Source organism: Colias eurytheme, chromosome 4 (assembly GCF_061535395.1).
Source record: "Colias eurytheme isolate Ceu_HAF_F1 chromosome 4, ilColEury1 Martin Lab GWU primary, whole genome shotgun sequence".
NCBI lineage: Eukaryota > Metazoa > Arthropoda > Insecta > Lepidoptera > Pieridae > Colias > Colias eurytheme.
Window position 1 is genome coordinate 8,728,929 of NC_142983.1, and position 20,563 is coordinate 8,749,491.

Below are 20,563 nucleotides of genomic sequence, written 5' to 3' on the forward strand. Positions count from 1 at the left end.
GGTACATAAAAATTGTCGAAGTGGTAAAATGTTATGAAAACAAGAGATGAGAGAGTCTTTATATATTTCATCTAAGGCAAATCTAATTGGTCTTGTAACTTTATATCTTGAACAAGATACAAGCACACAATATTTAGGCTTTGGGACAGAGCGTGGTTGGTAAACGTTTTATATTACCAGTAGAATAATAACAAGGTTAGTTTCTCTATAACGAGTATACGCTTGCTTGAACCAGATAACCTACTTTTTGCTAATAGCCTAGTCTAAGCTAACTGTTAGCCTAACAGCAGACGTGATATCCCGAATCTGAAGATTTCCGCGTGGAATACCAAAGCGCTTGTTATGATGCTTCTAGAACATTCCAGCTCATTCTAATTTCTAGTCACACCTGCTGTAAAGAGAGCACGTGACTTCACATTAACTAAGTGGGCCTTTGCAACGACAGGGCAGGTACGGAATGGTTTTGGCACACGACCAAAGTGTACCTAGCGTGTAATTAAATGTGGCTTACTACCACAACTCACCAGATGAAACGAGATTTTAAAAACATTAAAGGAATTGGAGGTTCGGCATTCAGCGGTCATTTTGGTTGAAATGTGGCCACGTTTGCCGCGTGTTATGGATGTTACGGGCGTAATGTAATTATGATTTATTATGCTCTGCAACCATGCAGTGAAAAATGATGTTAAGTTTTAATGCATGACCGCTGGCGGCTCCTGACCCAGTGAAAAAATATAAAAAATACCCAGCAATGAAAAGTGCTATGTTTTTCCTGGAATATTTAATCATTCTCGTTTCAAGCTTTTTATTTAAAATGAGTTGAAATTTATATTTAACATGAAAGATAAAACTAACATGTAACTTCTAGTGAACAGCGTAGTTACATAAAATCCAAAGTGCCATAGTTTACCAGTGTACTTAACTGCATTAATTAGTCCCATATTTATAAATAACATTAACTCCTACGCTTTGAAAGTGTCAGCGAGAATTTTCATACAAACTTCTAAGTACTAAATAGTGTTGACGTCTCTCCGGACATTTTTAAAACTGGGTCAAACCGGGATAGGAAGTTGACTGCGACCCGACTGTAAAAGATTAAGGTAAAGGTATTTTGCATTTCAACTATAATTTGCTGGAGGTTTTACTGTTTAAAAAAGATAGTTCATTTCTTTTACAGAATGCTGTAATTTCCAGATGCGTTTTTATGATTATTTTCTAAATTGCTATTCAGTATAAACCACCAGTTTATTTAATTATGACACTGAATGATAAGCACACTTAATGTTATGTTCTTTTTATTCAGAAGACATTATAAAATTTTAATTTTTTATTTGAAATGTTTAGCTGAAGAACCAAGATCATAATAAAACCATGAATTACATCATAAAACTCAGAAAACGTGTAACTGTATCGTATGAATAAATGTTTAAATGACTTGTTAATATCAAAACCGCCAGCGAGTTTTTGAAATGCACATAACTATAGTTCCAAAATAAATAACAACAATCCAACCCAACACAACAAATATGGTTGTGACAGACGTCGATTTCAAGAGTTACCTATTTTATTTTGTTGCAGAAATCTAAAATACTTTATATTATGTAAACATTGAATAAAGAAGATGTATAAATCATATGAGCAAGTCTAGACATCCATTTCACCTTAAAAGTCGGTTAACAATATACATTATTCTGCTTGAAACTTTGTCACAAATGTTATTCGTGACGATTTTGTTGAAGTGTTCACAAAGATTCGGTTAGTTAGTTAGTTTGCAGAACTGTCTGAACTGGAGCAGAAGTATTGTCTTACATAATCATTAGAATAAATTGTCGTCTACTGTTCTTAAATTGACACAGATATTCTTAAGATATATCCTAGATGTTGATATTTTCCTTGGTTTGCATGACTACGGTTAGAAATAAAAAGCTCCAGTAATGACAACATAAACATACCTCCACCTACACTTTTATATAGATTACCTGTTATACACATAAGTAAAAGGTAAAGGCTATTAATATCAATTCGACTTGCATCGAAATATATTTTAATTTCAACTAATCATATATCATAATATATTGCTTAAATAATAACTTACGTGAATTAGTTTAAATTATAAAATTAAAATATTTGTATGCCAATTGTTGGCGAATTGTGCGGACGTGAAATTTATTATAACTTTGCTTTGTAACCACAATTCATACAAATAAATCATTTCATTTCATTTCATTTCATTGGAAAAAATTTGTGTGAACTAAACATAAGTTTTACAAAACTTTCTCTATTATTTGAAATATATAATATTCTGAATATTATGAAACACAATGTATTTAACTATTTATGCCAGGTGAGAAAAGAAAATACCATATTGTAACAAGAGGCACTCGACTTCGTTGACAGTTAGCTGTTAGAGTGAACAGTGAACACGTTCCTCAAAAGTTTTCAATTTATGTCGCATAATTAACTTTCATATCTTACGTACCTAGTTGTTATATTATTCAACTGGGTAAAATTAACTCGCGTTGTAATATTTTAAACTACATAGAATGCTTCTGTTATGTTTGTATTTTACATATCTAAAAAATAAGTGTCTGTCTGATGAATCATAATTATCTGTTTGGCTGTCTTTCTGTTACTGTGACTAGTCTAAGGGACTGAGTTTAATAATTAGGCACATGTTTTGTGAAATATTTATACCTAATCTACCTAGCATTAAAATGTATTAGCGATAGTATAATAAATTCATATTTTGTGTAGGTAATATAAATATTACCGAAACATCTTTTATGTTATCAAGGAATCAAATAAACGGCCCGTTAGCTATATGAATTGTTTTCAAAGATGTCGCCAACGTCTCTGCCTAACGACATTATTAAAATTGTCACAAGGATATAACTCACTCAGAACTAGACGCTATGAATAATGTGGTGGAAAAATTAATTTATTTTCTGTCATCGTCTTTTGTGTCTAGATAATATCACTTTTTATTAGATTCGGTAATGTCAAAAGAAAACGGAATATAAAAGATTATTAATAAAAACGTATTATACGACGAATGGGAGTGGAATTACTAATATTATCATCATCATAAAAAAACATCTTTTTAAATTAAATACGATCTTCGTTTCTTATATAATAATGGATATTATAGAACATAATTTTAATTCTGTACATTGTAGTCCAAGCTTAAATTAGGTCAGGTGCACATTACCTGAACTAACTTAGCAGGTAATGATCCATTCTAGTATATTTTACACCACGCCAGCTCGTTAGGTACAATGGATGTAAAGGTAGGAATCTCTGCCTTCATATCCCGCCAAGAAACCCATACTAATTCTATATATAGCTCATTCAATTTCTATATTCTAGCTCATTCACACTTTCCAAGGCAACAAAACAATTGTCTTTACTCTCTAGCATATATTTATGTGGAATAAACATTAAACAGGTTCTTTAATGATTACAGATTGGGAACATTTCTTACTTATTGCAAATACATACACCACTAGCAGCTCAATAAAATACAGCCGATTTCACTCAGGAATAATGTAGTTTTTTTGCTGGTGATTTTTTTTCAACTATTGTTGGCCTATTCATTTTAAACAAACATTGGACAAACAAATCGTTATTCTAATACTAGATGTCGATAATATGAAACTAGAAACTTTTATATCCAAAGTATTCGAGATAATCCAACAATATATTATATCACTAGTCTACATTGAGCACATTAACGGGAAATAATTTGTTTACGGCAACAAATGAGGATATACCTACATAGGTTCACTGAATATCTTCTATTGTCCTAATCCTATTATTATTCGAACGTAAATCCGAAAAAACTTTGTAAAAAGTGTCTTAACATATTTGTATGGAATTTAGTTTTCAATTAGTTTATTGCTCAAATTACATATGTTACTTTTATCTCAGTTCCATCATTCCCTGGTAGATGTTAAATATAAGGTAAAATGTAATAAGCAGTATTACCAAACCCTTAAACGATTTTTTCTTTATTTACATTATCTTTACACAAAAGTCGCTTAAACTTGCACAATGAACGAAGAAGTTTTAACCGTATTGTGTAAGACACCTTTTAGTTAATTGTTAAATTTACTCGGATTCCACCAGGAAAGTACATAAAAGTCGTTTTCCCTAAATGTTCCGGTGGAAACTTTTTATCCCATTTTCACTCTGTTGCGAATTGACAAGTTGAAGCTTGATGTGAGTTTCACAAGAGTTCTCACATTAGTTTATCATTTAAAAATCATTTGACGTTGGCAAATTTTGTCTTGGATAATGTTAAAGAATAAGCTGTTAATGAAATTTATTTTGATGTGTTTTGTAATTTTAATTATTACTTCGTTGGCTTACGTTTATTATTACTTCGTTACAATGACCAATTCAAACTAAATTAATGTATCAAATTGAAATTGTATGATTACTCTACATATTTCGTAGCTTGTAGTACCTATTTTTCTTTGTTAGGGATAATAAACAGCAGAACAGTGGTGGTTATTAAATCAATATAATTTAAAAAGACGAATAAACTGGGACAATATAATATATAAAATAATATAACTGGTAAAATACTTACCCGATTAGTATAAATTGGATATCAAACCGAACCAATAAGATTTCGTTTACACTTTTAATTCAAAGAATACTAAGAAATTTTAGTTCCAGTTCAAATACAATAGCTCGTATATTATCACACACATGTCTCAATACTTACCACCAATATTTTGTATATATTATAAATTAGTAAGTTACTACGGTCACTACGTACTCATAGGTCTATGATACATGAGGAAATTAACATAGAAATGGAGTCGCGAAAGATTAGTTCAACCGTGAACACTATCACTTGTAATTAACCAGTTCACGCTCGTCTAGGCGTGCATAATTTTCACCTAGCCAAGAAATTAGATAATATTTTGCTACCGTCGTATTCATAAAGGCACTTTGCTTATCTTCACTTAGCTTTTCTCTTGTGGCTCCCCCACCAAAGAAAATTAATATGCAGGGAATGAGATGTTTCAATGTGGTAAAAAGTAGTCTACCACTCTCAAGCCTCTCCAGACAATAAAATCATACCTATAATGAAATTGCGACGTGAAAGAAAGACAAATATATTTTCTCACATTGCTTTCGCACTTTTAAAATTAAGAATGTAGTACATACTTATACAGCCCCTGGCTTTCATCGCCTGATATCTGAATAAAGAATACGTTATATGATAAAAAATGGGAACTATATTTTCTATCACCAAAATTTATATTTGTCATCAAGTTGTATCACCTAATAAATAGATCTATCACCACGAAATATTTTCGTTCTCAGATAAACAAAAATTGTTCCCAGGTATGAATTATCAAATTAATGTGTATTAATTTGATAATTCATACCTGGTGTAAAATATCATAATATGTGTAAAATAAGAGATCGATAACCAATAAAATTATATTGCATTACATGAATATAAACTTCGTTCTTATAATAACAGTTTTGTTACTTAAATAATAGCTCTGTGCTCAGAATGGTAGATCTGTCACCAAATATCGATTCGATTAATCGATTATCGATCCCTGACTGCGACTCCTTTTTATTTGATATTTTGGCACCAATACAGTAGTTACATTTTATTTCGTTCAGATATTAAATTAATAGTATTCGTTACCAATTTAATACATCAATTTATAATTTTAATGAAAAAATGATCAAAGGGGCGGAGACAAATTGGCGCGCTCTAAAAATTGATTATTTTAACTTTAATGAAGTGTTTTATCTACTATTCTGCTAGCCATAAGCCAGCTATTTTAAACCAGCGCTGATTGTTCAGTGGTAATTATTTTCAACAATAAATATTTATTATTTTGACATTAATTGTTTTATTTACTACTCTGCTAAAAATTTTATTTAAATATAATTTATACTACCAGTGGAAATTTAGAACCTTGGGAGTCTAGTGAAGTAGCAGAATCTTTTGGTTTCTAGTAACATAATATGATTTATTGGTGATCTCTTTAAAGTTTGCTTAAATACTTATTAGGACACACCTATTATAATACATACAAAAACATTTATTTGGTACTAGACCTTATATCTCAGGATTTTAGGTGATTTATTGTGGAACTGATTTTGCATTGTTTGGTGACTACATTTTGGTGACAGATCAGTAGATTTTGAGGACATACCCTATTATTTAAGAAACACAAAACTAATTAAATTGGTGATAGCTTAAATGATACCCATAAATAATCCAAGATATAAAAAATGGAGACTATAAAGCTCTAAAAAATTACGTACAAAAGTTTTGTATATTTTACATAATATTATCTTACTTAAAAATAACTTATTTCATATCACACTAGTTTAAAAAATAATGTCACAAAGATTATGCGTAAATTGGAAACTGTATCACCTCTACATCAAAGCCAGGTTTAGTTTCCATCGCTTTGTAGCCTGTTCTTGAAACCTTTGCGATTTTACATAATGTGGACGAGAAAACAGAAATGACATGAGCTTGCTCTCAAAGGGAACTTTGTTAGTTGAATATTATATTACGTACATGTACGTAGAATTTATTTTTATATTAATTAGAAAGTTTGTTGTTTTCTGAAATAAATTCATGAATATTCAATGTTTATCAAATTAAGCTTTAAATTATATTATTGAATACATCTTTTTCATTAAGGTTAATTAAAAAAAGGACGTGTGTGCCGAACACACGTGTCAGAAGTGAAACTTCTTTGGCAAGATTCAAAATTACCAAAATCATCGCCTTACTCTATGACGTGACAGTATTGCCATGACGCGACCTTGAAATTTTACTCTTTGTGCGACATAAAAATAGTCATAATATTACATAAGAGAGTCTCACTTTCCTAAATTAGAGGTAGTTAATTATCTTGTTCCGTTCCTTTAACCAAGGCAAATAATTAAACATCCTCATGTGTAGTTACATTTTACCGTAGTAAGAAAGGCACTTTTTTCGTCCTAATTTATTACGTAATGTTTTCCATGAAACGTTTCCATCGTGCCATAAATTCCTATTTCGTACGCATTTTCTTTTCTTAGAAAATTCTAAAGGAACCTTTTTAATAGTGGGAAATACTCATGCATGTGGCCTCCGGAGGAAAAATTCTTAAGGTACCAACCATAATTTAAGGATTCTGTATAAATAACCAGCCTGCCTGCAATTATTTCATAATGAAGCTTATTAGGTATTTAATAATACATTTTTTAAAACTTTTTTCTTTAAAACAATGTACAGTTTACAATTCTCTTTGGGGCTTAAGAAAGAAAGGTATAATTTTGGTTTTCTCTAACATAAAGAAAAGTAAACCTGAAAATTTGCGTACATCTTTCATTAAAAACTGCTTTCTAATTTTGCCATTACGTTCTGGTTCAAGTGTTGCTAGTAAAATGAATAATTGAGTTTAAGTTTGAGTTCGTGATATTAAATATACTTTAACATGTGTCATTAAAATAAATGACTCGACTATAAAGTTGGGTTTGCTAAGCTAATAATGAAAGGGTGTAAAAAGTTTGGGTTTAATGAGGTCAGTATAATATTCTATTAGCACTTATTTTATGCGCGATATTTACATACTACCAATACTTTTATACTTTTTAACCATTGGTAAATAGACACATCGCCTTAATTTACTAAGGACTGAAAGAAGTGAAGTCCCAGGTCCCCTAGTGGGGTAAGGGGTAGATGTATTTTGCATACATCTATTTCACTGATTGATTTTCATTAAATATAAGTAGGTGATCAGCCTTCTGTGTCCTACTAGACCGAAACATTTTTTTTCTTTGTCTACACCGAGAATCAAACCCACTCACGCGATGACATGCGTACCAAGGAGGCGGTCGCCTGGCCGAAGAACTGAAATAAAAGCTTCGTAATTTTAAAGGCATATTTCAACACAAATTCAGTTTCCTCGTAAATATGACGGACTGAAGCAGATTAAAGAGTTCTCAGAGGGTGCAAATGGATAGGCATATTCAGGTTCATTAGAACTTGAGAGGAATAAGCGCTAATGTCATGACCACAATTTAAGTAGCAAGCTTTCGCGCCTAAGTGGTTTCCTCAGTGTGAACAAATACTCTCAACGAAGCGAAGAGCGATTTATTCAAATAAACGAAACCCTTTTGAGTGGAGTTGTAAAGCGGTTTAACCTTTGGTTTTCTTTCACTGTATCGTTATGTAAATATTTTATCTTATATAATATATATCTTGGTTTTGAGTGATTTGTTTAATAGTAGTTTATTATCAATGTTTGTGTTTGCTGAATGGAAATATTACTTGAATAGCTGGAGCATTAATACTCAACATTATTAAGCTTATGATAATGCTGTTATTTCAGGTTCAATAAAGTTTTCGCCGGGCGGTGGAAGTGTGGAACGGGGAATGTAATCCATCGTCCGGTGCGGTGAGGCGACTTGAGACGTATTCCGCTCATGCCGCCAACGGGAGGGAAGAGCAGGCCAACCACCTTTCCTATTCTTGGCTTGCGCCTGGCCTGGAGATGGGCTGCCGCCGAGGGGGTCGCGGAAGAATTCTAACAAATACCCGCAGCCCCATCATTAAAGCGGCTCGACGGAACACAGTGGGGTTTTAGTTGGTAAGAATCCGACATAACCCACGGCTCCTTCCCCCGGGCCGGGGCCGTGGGTATCTTTGGAAGATTTCCCCACTATAAAAAAAAGGTTCAATAAAGTTTATGATTCAATCACATTCAAAATTATATAATTATGAACTTGACTACAATTTCTGTGGGTTAAACGAAGATCAAAAGTAATGCTTGCATTTTTTCATCATGGTAAGCAAGGAATATTTGCTTAAGTCGATAGAAGTAAACCTACATAAACAGAGTTAATCATTAACTTGCATCTACGAAACCACAAGGATGTCTGCCCAAATAAATTTAACGGACTGTCATAAGCATATCAACTTTCCCGTAATAAAATTTATCTCGGGTTTATGGTTGAACATAATCATGAGGCACACTTGCAATAACTCTGTCTAAATATTCAAACAAAGGAGTATACCGGCCAAGTGCGAGTCGGACTCGCGCACGAAGGGTTCCGTACTATGTACACCCCCCTTAATATATTTTTTTTAATTTTTAGTATTTGTTGTTATATCGGCAATAGAAATACATAATTTATGAAAATTACAGCTTTCTAGCTATCACGGTTTATGAGGTACAGCCTGGAGACAGAAAGACAGACAGCAGAGGCTTAGTAATAGGGTCCCGTTTTACCCCTTGGGTACGGAACACTAAAAATGAATGTAAAGTAAGGTCGTTTTAACCTTACAAAGTTACAAGTAACACTTGAATAAGCTTTATAACCCATAACTTGTCTCGATACTGTAATGTTTTTGTGAAACTTCTTAGATCATGTGTGTTACAGCATTGTTTATTATTTGCCTAATCTACATGTAGGATAAATATGCGATTATGACTTCTCTTTGCTACGCAATATGTTTGTTGTTTTTGAACTCTATACATATATATTTTTACTGTCTGCATTATAAATGTTTTGAAATCGGGCTCAACTTTTTAAAATATTCTAACATCAAATAACTTATCCATACTAATATTATAAATGCGAAAGTAACTCTGTCTGTCTGTCTGTTACTCAATCACGCTTGAACTACTGAACCAATTTGCATGAAATTTGGTATAGATATATTTTGATACCCGAGAAAGGACATAGGATAGGTTTTATCCCGGAAATCCTACGGGAACGGATTTTTCTCTGAAAACGCGGGCGAAGCCGCGGGCGGAAAGCTAGTATAAAATAAAAAGAAGATATTGTTTTTATATACATTTTCTTATTTCATAAAAACATAATTTTTGTATCCGAATCACCGATTAAATATGAAAATATATGAAAGAAATTTTAAACTTTTATAAAACTAAACTAAAATACTGGCTTTTAATATGACTTCTTGTTTTAGATTTAAGATTTCGTTCAAAATTCTTTTAAACTAAGTGACACTTTGCTTTCAGAGAACTTTATGGACCACTCTAAAGTTAGCTCTGCGAACGATTGCAATAGCCACTCTGGTTTACTGTGGTCAACGATTTTAATCATAGAATTTTAAAAATATTAATAAGATTTTTTAATTTATATAATTGATTATGATTTTGAATTATTATTTTATTATGACTTTTAATACTGTATTATTAGTTATATTACATTATTGTATATCCTTTTTTTTAGTAAAAAAAAATCGGTTTATCTTAATCAATCTTAATTCTTAAAAAAACTTATTTTTCATAAATAAAAAGTGTTTGTTAATGAGTAAATTTAAGTTTGTAAAATATTGTTATTTAAGATGTTGTTCTTGCCGACTCTACTCTGTAAAAATTACTTTGTAGTGGTGATGATGAATCTCTGTATAAAAGCGATTCAGAACCACGTCTAACTTCTTAAATTTAATAAATAAATATTTGAGTTCGAGTCGAGTTCGAGTATCTACATATTTAAAAAAAAACTTCCTAAAAATAATATCCCCAAGACTCGATACATAATTCCTGCCTACCGAATACTTTTAAATATCACCCGAAAACTTCGTACTAAATACTTAACATGTAAAAAGTTTTGTTCGGATTTGTAATAATGAATTCCCTCGGAACATTTTTCCTGAACAAAACGGGTGTCCTTCATACAACCGTCAAGAGAATAATATCCAAAAACTGGAGGAAAAGTTTGAGAATTCCCAACATTGTTTTGAAAGTATAAAGCGTAGTTAATTGGTCCATCTGACGCACTGGTCACGTCACTGGTGAACGATTACCCGTAAGGGTGGATTTACATCAATCGGAAACAGAGCTAGAGCCAGAAATAGGGCATAATATCGTGATCTTTAAGTGTGAGCAGGCGTAGAGCATTCTTTCGTTGTTCTTAGAGCTTTCGAAAAGATTCTATGTTATAAGGATGCTCGATGTAAACGGCGCTAGAGTAAGTACTTAGAGCGCTCTTGCGTGTTCTTGTGTTCTAGCTCTAGCTTTTTATCAATACGAGTTTTCGTTTTCATTCAAAGATGACAAAAGAATGCTCATATTCTAGCTGTAGCTCTGTGTTATCCACGTTACACAAGTATTTTATAATTATCGCGGGCACTACTCTCGCAAATGTTAGTTATAAGATATAGTTTGTGTTGATATACAATGTATGTATTTCAGGATTCCGGGTTTATGCATTAATATTAGTAGGCATAAATCATTGTTAGTACTCCCCGTCCGTTTAACTTGATAGCCTCATATATAAAACATAAAAGTAGCATAATTTGTTTTATTTTGTATTTACCTTAGTGTATTATGTTTATTATTCACGTAGTAGCTCGTAAAATTTGTCCTTTTTTTATGAACCCAGGAAAAATATAATGTAGTGAATCGTTCATAAATACAAATAAATAAAAATAAAAGTCACATTTAAAAACTTCATTATTCATGCTTCACCAATAAACAAACATTTTAAACTTTAAATACGGCTTTCGTACAATTTATGAAACTTGAGAACTTTATTTCGCGTATCATTAGCTGCTTCCACAACATTAACATCGACTTTTCGTGATATCGTTCTTCTCGTATATACAAAATCAAAACGACATTGTTCTTAGAAAAAAACATATGAAACCTTGAAGACGCAAGAAACAAGAAAAATCTAGAATAAGAAAAGGTATAAATTGACATCGACGTTTCACCCAACATCTGAACCTACTTACAACAATGAAATACAGAAAGCAAACAAAACTTTAACAACGTTTTGATTTCTTCGGAACTTTATAGGACTACTTCTCTTTTCAGCATGTTTTTTAATGGGCGGTATTATATTCTATTTAAAAATCACTCTCAGTTAATACATTTGCGAGCTCTAGCTTTTATGTGTCTTTAGTCACATAATTTTAATATTCAACATAGTATCTATTATAGAAACTGATCAAAGTATTCTACTCAATGGCTTTCCCATACTTATAAATCTATTCAATATTCATTCTCATATAAAAAGCCGCTAATTTCATAATAAGCGGAATATAAACAGTACCAAAATAAGCATTGTTTATTTATTTCATACATCGGTTGGGCACTGAGTAAATAAAATGTATCCACATTAAAATTTAAGCACATTTATGTTAATTACGTTTATATTGAATACTCAAATATTATAATTAGAGTGTATTAACAGCTTGTCAACAAACAAACTCTGTCGGATTTCAATATTATAAAATATAAATGAATAAATATTTCAGTACAATTTTCGCACACGGTACATCTGATCCCATACTAAGCTTTCACTGATGTTATGGAAACCAGATGGTTGATAGACATACATATATAATATATAATTTTAAATAAATACTTATATAGATAATTGACACCCAGACACAGTGCAAACATAATTATTATGTTCATCACACAAATATTTGCCCTAACCAAGCCAACTGGTCAGTCATAATATTAGTCATAAATAATTTCAGATGGACATCGTGGAATAATAATAATTGCTAATCCAGTTCTGGAATAACCCTTTTTTACTGATTATTATTGAATAGTTAATGATTGCTTTGAGTTGTAAAGTCTGGTGAATATTAATTGGAGTAATACATCTTCTTTACTTTGTCATATTTTGTAATAATAATTTAAATATATTGCTATTTTTTTTAAATTTACAATACTTTATCACAATACCTTATTATTAAGTTAAATTTTTAATATTTGATATTAAACATTTCTATAAGTATTGTTACTAGGTAGATATACAATATTATAATTTTGCTCAATTTAAATAAAAGTAAACATACAACAATATAAAGATTTCAAGGTTCATCGCTCTACAAGTCTTGAAATGTTTGTGTGCCTCCGAACCGAATCCCTAAAATGTAATAACCAAAAATTAACATTTCGCAGACTTCGGTCGTTAATGTTAAGCTTCATTTTAACCTTGAAACACAGACACTGTTCTTGAAACGTACATTAGCGAGTAGGGTCTGAAAGGACCCAAACAAGATTTATGTATGTTAATAGCCATTCTTAAAAAGAATGGCCTTCTTCATAGTAAACAGATTATAAATCAGACAAGTCAAAATGAATCGTGTATAGAGAGTAAGAGTTAAAAAAATACGATATAAATAGAAACTTCTGTCTTTCTGGGAATATCGATTGAAAATGAATAAATGTCAAACCTTTTATAGATACATATTATAAATTATATACCTAGGTAAAAACTATAGATAGTCAAAAAATATAATTGTGGGATCTACAATACCTCTCTTCAACTAGTTAAAGGTTAAGTTCGAGTGAATTCGAGAAAGCGATTTTAAAATCTTTTGTAAATTTATTTTATAAGCATCGAGGTTCTTAAGTTGAATTTGATTAGACTTTAAAGTTTTATGGCCAACTTAAATGCAAATTAATAAAATAAACGCTGTATTTATGTCTATATTAGAAAGATAATTAATATTAAATAACTTTTCTAATTCAAAGAAAATTTTATTCGAATTTATTTTATTTCTTGTAAAAATTTTTCACATTTTTGTTAAAGTTTTAATCTTCGTTATTAATATAAGTATTCAGATGATTGATTAATAGCTTAATCTAATTGATCAAAATTGGCAAGGTTTTCTAGGTGGATATCTGTTTATGAGCGATGAAGTCGTTACAGCCGTGGGACGTTGACTGCTGGACAAAGACCTCCGTCAAGAATTTAAGTAAGTACCACCGGTCACCAGCGATGTCACCAGCGAGCCGCCTTTTCAATCAAACCATTTTTCCTTTATCTCCCCCAAAAATATTTATTTACTCCAAGAGATAGTTAGTTGTATTCAGAAGTCGAAAACAGGAATTCCGTGACCGTACACAAGCAAATCTAATCATATCTACCAAGGAATCATAAAGTACACATAATCTCGAATCTCCGCTTACAACCATAAATCCGCAATCCAGATCTCATAATTTGCAACACGCTGACATCGCATTGCATCCACTTAATTAGATGCCATTACAATAGCTCAGACGGTATCGTAGATTAGCCCAATTCAATAATCGCCGTCACTAGTTAACCCATTTAGATCTTTATCTACAACATGGCGGGCTAAGCCGCTTAATTTATTGACTATAATTATATGCATAATGCGTTTCTTGTTTATATTGTATAATAAGATAATAACTTTATAAATATTCGAGGATATAGGATGTTTATTGGTGAACGTAACGTAATTTCCTTGTCAAAACCTCGGACCATTGATAAGCGTATTTAGTTGTATATTTAATTTAATTTAATCAACATATTAGTATGTATATTTAATTTATGAATTTGCACTGTTATTTCAGTTGAAATAAATGTGAGATTATATTATTTAGAAGTTGGGTTCAATTATGATTATTATCATTTGTTTAAAGTTATATTATTTATTAATATTTTCAAAAGAAAAAAGAAGCTCTCTTTTTAAAAACCAAGAAAACTTCTTGTCTTATGTCCTACGCCTTCTTTCCCAAAACATTCCTTAAAAAAAATCACTCCGTAAAATAACCAATCACATTACAGAATGCACATGCTACACTTTAACGTAACATTTGCTTTGGAAACTATTTGTTGGTTCTTGAATCGATCTGAGTCAAGCTTTGCTTCCGATGTATTTGATCCCTTGCGATTAGATGTGACACATTGTATTTGTGATTGCTGTTTACTGTTATAATTATCAGCTTGGTTATTGGTACAGTACAGAGCTATAATTAAGATGATAAGTATGCATGAACCTTTAGGATACCTATGCTACACTAACGGTATATATGATAGAGCCTTATTTTATTTTGTTTCTATGAATAAGATTACTAAAAGAAGAATTATTGATGTACTATTTTTCGAGTGCTGTTTTTTGAAAGGAAAATATATCCTTATCTCTCTAAATTATAAATTATTCTTAATCAACAAAGAAACTTGTAAGTGATCTGTGATAGGTATGAATTAAAGTAATTCGTAAACAGTTCTGATTCCTATAAATTTATGAGAAAAATGTGCAACGTTAAACACATTGTGTTCTTACTTATTTGTTAAAAGTTAATTGCGTACATAATTCTTGTAAATGTACGCAACATAATTCTTAGCAGAAGTGGGTGTTGAACAAATTGTACGTAAAGGTATCCTAAATTATTCACTGCTACATAAAATAACGCAGGCAAAAGCCAAAATGGTTAATAATACCCTGTTAAACAAAACGACTTTTGTTCAAAACTTTTGTGTTGATAAAGAGCATGAAATTGCAAGTCTAACTCTTATACAATAGGAAGATTTAAATCCACTGACCTCGCTGTATAATGTCCGTTTAAAAATTTAAATACATTCATAACATTTCCCGTTATCCTTTGTTATTGTTAAATACTATTCACTAGGTTTTTAATGCTTAAAATACTCACTGTATTCTTGCAATTCATTCTCAATGTGTATAGCAATTTAAGAGAAGAATAGAGCGGAAAACGGCGAAAATAAGTTACACGAATTTTTAAACATATTTTCATTTCATATTTTAGTGTGACGGCAAGATAGTTTTAATGGGGAAATGGAGAAATATGTTGCTAGATTTACTGAACATGGAACTTATTACTGAAAATATAAACCTCAAATCGATAATATTATTTTTTATTTAAATCATTACATTATTTTGAAATAAATATTCAAATTTTATTATTTGAAAATTACTCTTTTTCTTATTTCATGAGAGATTGAAGGTTCGATCTCTTAGGTATTGTAAACAAAATTGGTCAGTAGGTTCATCAATTAGTACTTAGGTACAGTACAAAACCTTATTATATATTTAAATAACCCCATTTGATTGATCTTGTCACTGTAAAAAATTGTGTTTCCAAGCATTTCACACACAAAGTCCTCATATAAAATGCATCACAAGTTTCTGCAGTTTTTATTCTCATACATTTAAAATTCCTTGTGAGATATGGTACGTTTTTCACTAATTTATGTCGCTTAACATTTTTACGACGGGTTATTATTTTATATGTAAGTTTATAACGAGAATTTTATTTAGTTGAGGCTACAGTGTAAGTTTTCGAGACGGACGTTTCAGATATATTTTTATGTCTACATTTAAATTTATGAAAATGTAATTATTATAACAGTATAAAGGGAATGAATACAAAGTAAAACCACAGTAGACTTCAATTTTGCAACCATTATTGTAGTTAGTAAGAACGAAGACATTTATTTAGAAACAAATAGATGCAGCAATTATTTATTTTATTAAAACAGTACTAGTTACGCAATCATAAATACATGGTGTCAATTGTTTTCTATGATACGTACTATAAATGCGTATTTAAGGCATGTAAAAATAGAGATACATTCACTATTTTTTGTATGAATGAATGTTATATTAAATCTTATAACAATTTTACTATTCAAATTATTTAATCTAAGACATTGTGCACATATTGTAATAAACTAGAAATTCTTCAAAAAATGTTTAAAATGTTAATTTTATTAAGCGCCCGAAGCTGTTTTACGATTTGCCAGCCATGCTCGTCTCCAACATTACATAATATGAGAACGTAGTTTTTATTATCTGTAACAAAGTAACAGTTAGTCCAAATTAATTCTAACGTGTGACATTTTAAAAGCACTTTTTAAACCACATAGGTAGCATTCACATTAAGGTAATTTAAAGTCCGATTTAAAGACACATTTCTATAAAAACAGTAATATAGTAACTTTTCGCCCATACTGTCTAAAATTTAAATTACATATTATATTGTAAAACCCATCAGTTTATACGCGAATAGTAAAAGCGTTGTATGACATAATTGACAAAGAAATAGCAGTGATATAACAACTGAAGACTGTTAAAATATAATTTAGGGGTACAGGCTTTTTAAACATTTAAATTACAATCTATACTTCGATATTAATTGCATTTTTACCGATATCATTGGTCTCACACCAGCTCTAAGGCCGCCCATAGCCACAAACTCTAAAGCTGGTTGAACTCTTTGTAACAGAAGTATGAACGTTTTTTGATTCCATACAGACATATTTTCCCAAGGTATACTGTATACGACATCAGCGAGATCTTCAGTCTGAAAAAAGGCATTATTTCTTGAAGAATTAATTTAATTATATTTGATGCACATATAAAAATGTTTAAAATTTAATTAATTTAAGCAATATTAGAATCCTATTAGTCTACTTGAGGGGCATAGAGTTTCTTCGCTTAAATTTATTGTAATATGCAATTTTTGAAGTAATTAAAAATAAGGAATATAGTAGCATAGATAATCAAGTAGACTATTAAAATAAAAAGCAATGTAGTGTTGTATTGCATGAATAGAAAAACTCATAGCTGTGCCTCGTCTTTCATCTTTCATTTACGATTATTAAAAGCGACATTACTTAAAAGTATTCTAAGAACCGTGACAAAGTTAGGCAATTTAAAAAGCTCTTAACAATTGACTGAAAATAAATGAAATACACGAGAAGATCTAGAATCGAGAAGAAAGTGACATTTCTTAGAATAAATTATTTTTAAGTATAAGTATGTCATTTGAATACAAAATCTCATTTCTTTTATGTCACGAAGTAAAGAATTTAATATTAAGATATGAATTTCTAAACAGAAAGGCTTTTTGAATGTATTATTTTAGAACTATACCTGTCTCCTCATTTCTTCGAGCACAAAAGACATCATTATCAAATTTCCGATGTACACAGTAACCATTACCATGTACAGAATTATGTTCTGTTTTCCCTATAAAATACAGTTATTTATAATATTATGTTCTGAGAATATTTTAATATTTCTCTTTTCTCCAACCCTTCAGGCTTAGATTTACAAATTTAACCAAGAAAATGTCCATTCAAAAATGTTTGTTAGTTAATTTATTTATTAGTTAAAAAAAAATATTAACATTTTTTTTTTATTCTTTTATTATATATTGGATGCGTTATTTTTCAATTATTTCTTATATCCTTCAAATTATTAAGAAAATTTAAAGGATTTTCGAAAATTCGTAATATATTTTTATCATATAATTTAAATTAGACAGATCCTAAACGAGTATGCTTACCCCATACATTATCTGGTACATGATGAGGCTATCACCAACTAAATTATGTAAATAATTTGTGGTTACATTTATTCCAAACGCAGATTGTACATTGCTAAATATTCTGAAAAAAGGAAAAAAAATCATAAAAACATTTTATACCAGGAGCAAAATCTGCACAATTTTGTAGGTTCTAACTTATTTACTTTGTGAAATTATAGTAAGATGACCTTGGTTTTTCCCTTTTATATTTCAAGCTCATGAAAGAAATAAGCACTAATAATTTGAAAAATTAAATAATTAAAATACCGTGTGATAAAAGCGTGATGCTTTATAACCGACACAAGTTTATCTTTAGCTTCCCTGTCACTTAAACGCTCATTAAACTCCGTTTCGAGTTTGTATTTCAAGATTTGGATGTGACCAATCAAGTGAAACATGAACGTATAGTTAATGATATGGAATATCATCATCACAGTCACACCGCAAGCATCAACGTAAATATTAATGCTGTGCACGCAGAGCCAATTCCTGTAATTGAAACCGTAGTCGAAGGGAAACCACATATATACGCAGGTTTGTAGTCTCATGGTGCGATTTTGTATGAGGTCCTTGTTATTAATGTTGTTGACGATGGGAATCCAGATCCAGGCGACCCAGTTCATGGAAAAGAAAAACATGAGGTAGTACGCCGTCCAGCGTGTGACGCGTTCTACTTCGATTACTTTCTGGAAATATGGATGGTATTTTGTAATTATTTATCGATGAACTTACGACTTGTTTTTTATATAGGAACATGGAATATTAACGAATATTATCGGCTAATATAATATAAAATGCGATATTTTTTTCCATTAAAAAAACTTTGTAGCTATTGTAAATATTTGTAGAAAATAGAGAACCTAAAAGTAGTGGGTCATAAGATACCTTTTTGATAAATTGATCATTATTTTTATATTCATTGATGAGGTGAATCTTGGACATAAATTCCTTCATTATTGTTTTATAAGATGTTAATCTTGCTGAATAGACATTGACCTAAAAAAATGATATGTGTGTCAATAATTATTATTAAAATCTTAAATGATTGTGCTAATCACCTTCAATCCTACTATCATAGGAGATTTTATTACTACGTTTTATAGTAAAAACGTCTGTTATCTGATACTTAAATCAGAAACTACAACAAACCAATGTTACTAGTCATTGTGGTTATTAGTTAGTTTTAATAAATTATTTAACAAAATCATACTCACATTTGCCAAACACGCCACAGGAACAATCGACAATATAATGCCAAGCGTATCAAATGTAAGATCATTAAAATTGACATACAGATACATAAGTTGCGTAAATAATAACGCAGGAGAAAATGACAGTACAATATAGTTATGGAATACAAAAAACTTATTTGGTTTACTGTACCCCCACCACGATTTATCCCCAAGGGCCAAGTAATGCATAACTGTTGCAAGAATTTTGTAGAATCTCTGCTTACGGGGTTCTTGCCTGAAAAGTGTAAGAGCATTATACATTTTTAAAGAATAGAAAAAAATCAATCACGAGGCGGGATGCGTCTTACGCCGTAAGAGCATTGCTAAACATGAGTACTTGTACAACATATTTTTCGCTTATCCAAGTTTGAGCACAACTTTGACAATCTTTCCGAATACACATAGTTTACAATGAGATAAAGTGAAAAAAGCAGGTAAAGTTTTGCATTTACAATAATAAAAGAATTACTATTTATTAATTCTATAATGTTATTATAATTATTATGACTGCTAATATGGTGTGAGTTATCTTTTTCTATTTTAAAGTACTAGGTAATTTGGATCATATTGTTGTTAACAATAGTAAACTATTGTTTTAATAATAATTTAAACGAAATCTTATGACTGTCCATCACCTATTTTATTATTAAATAATATTTAAAGCAAAGATAAATCGATATCTTACAAATAATATTCTTCCGCCATGACGTCCAATAGGTAAATAGCAACAGTTATGACAGAACCGTAACATTCTAAAGTATCCATTACTCTTTACGATAACTTTTACTGCGGTATTCAAAAATTGCGGGCTCGTCAGGGATCGAAACAAATGGGTGTGTTGTACAAAACAACGATAGAGAAGAAACTTATATTTAAGTATGTTAATAAAAAATATAAAAAAGATAAAATACTATTACGCATTTTGTAATTTTTTGTCTCAATAATTTATCATTGTAGATATTATTTAATTCGGAATAATATTTAACTGCAATGCACCCAAAAAGAGGCACATAAAGAGGCACATAAAGAGGTACATAAATGTAACCACTCTCAAAAAAAGTAAAGTATTAATAATATTTTTTATTGAATAAGTAATTTCCCGGAAAGATTCGTTCGCAAAAAAAAAATAGTCATTTAAAATTATTTCTATTATAACATTATCCTTTTATGCAGTTGTTTAATGCTAAAATAAATATTATATACAGGAGCTTCTGTACAAAA

The 20,563-nt window shown here is 30.5% G+C and overlaps 1 protein-coding gene across 1 annotated transcript; it reads right to left on the reverse strand.

Annotated features, from left to right (window-relative positions):
- Nucleotides 1-16,528: 16,528 nt before the first annotated feature.
- Nucleotides 16,529-20,047, reverse strand: LOC149909123 (uncharacterized). Its single transcript, XM_090120235.1, has 8 exons — nt 20,028-20,047; nt 19,325-19,577; nt 18,996-19,106; nt 18,378-18,796; nt 18,090-18,192; nt 17,675-17,770; nt 16,947-17,102; nt 16,529-16,591 (listed from the first exon to the last, which is right to left on the reverse strand). Exons 1-8 carry the CDS (start codon nt 20,045-20,047, stop codon nt 16,529-16,531), a joined length of 1,221 nt encoding a protein of 406 aa, XP_089976361.1.
- Between the last annotated feature and the right edge of the window lie 516 nt (nt 20,048-20,563).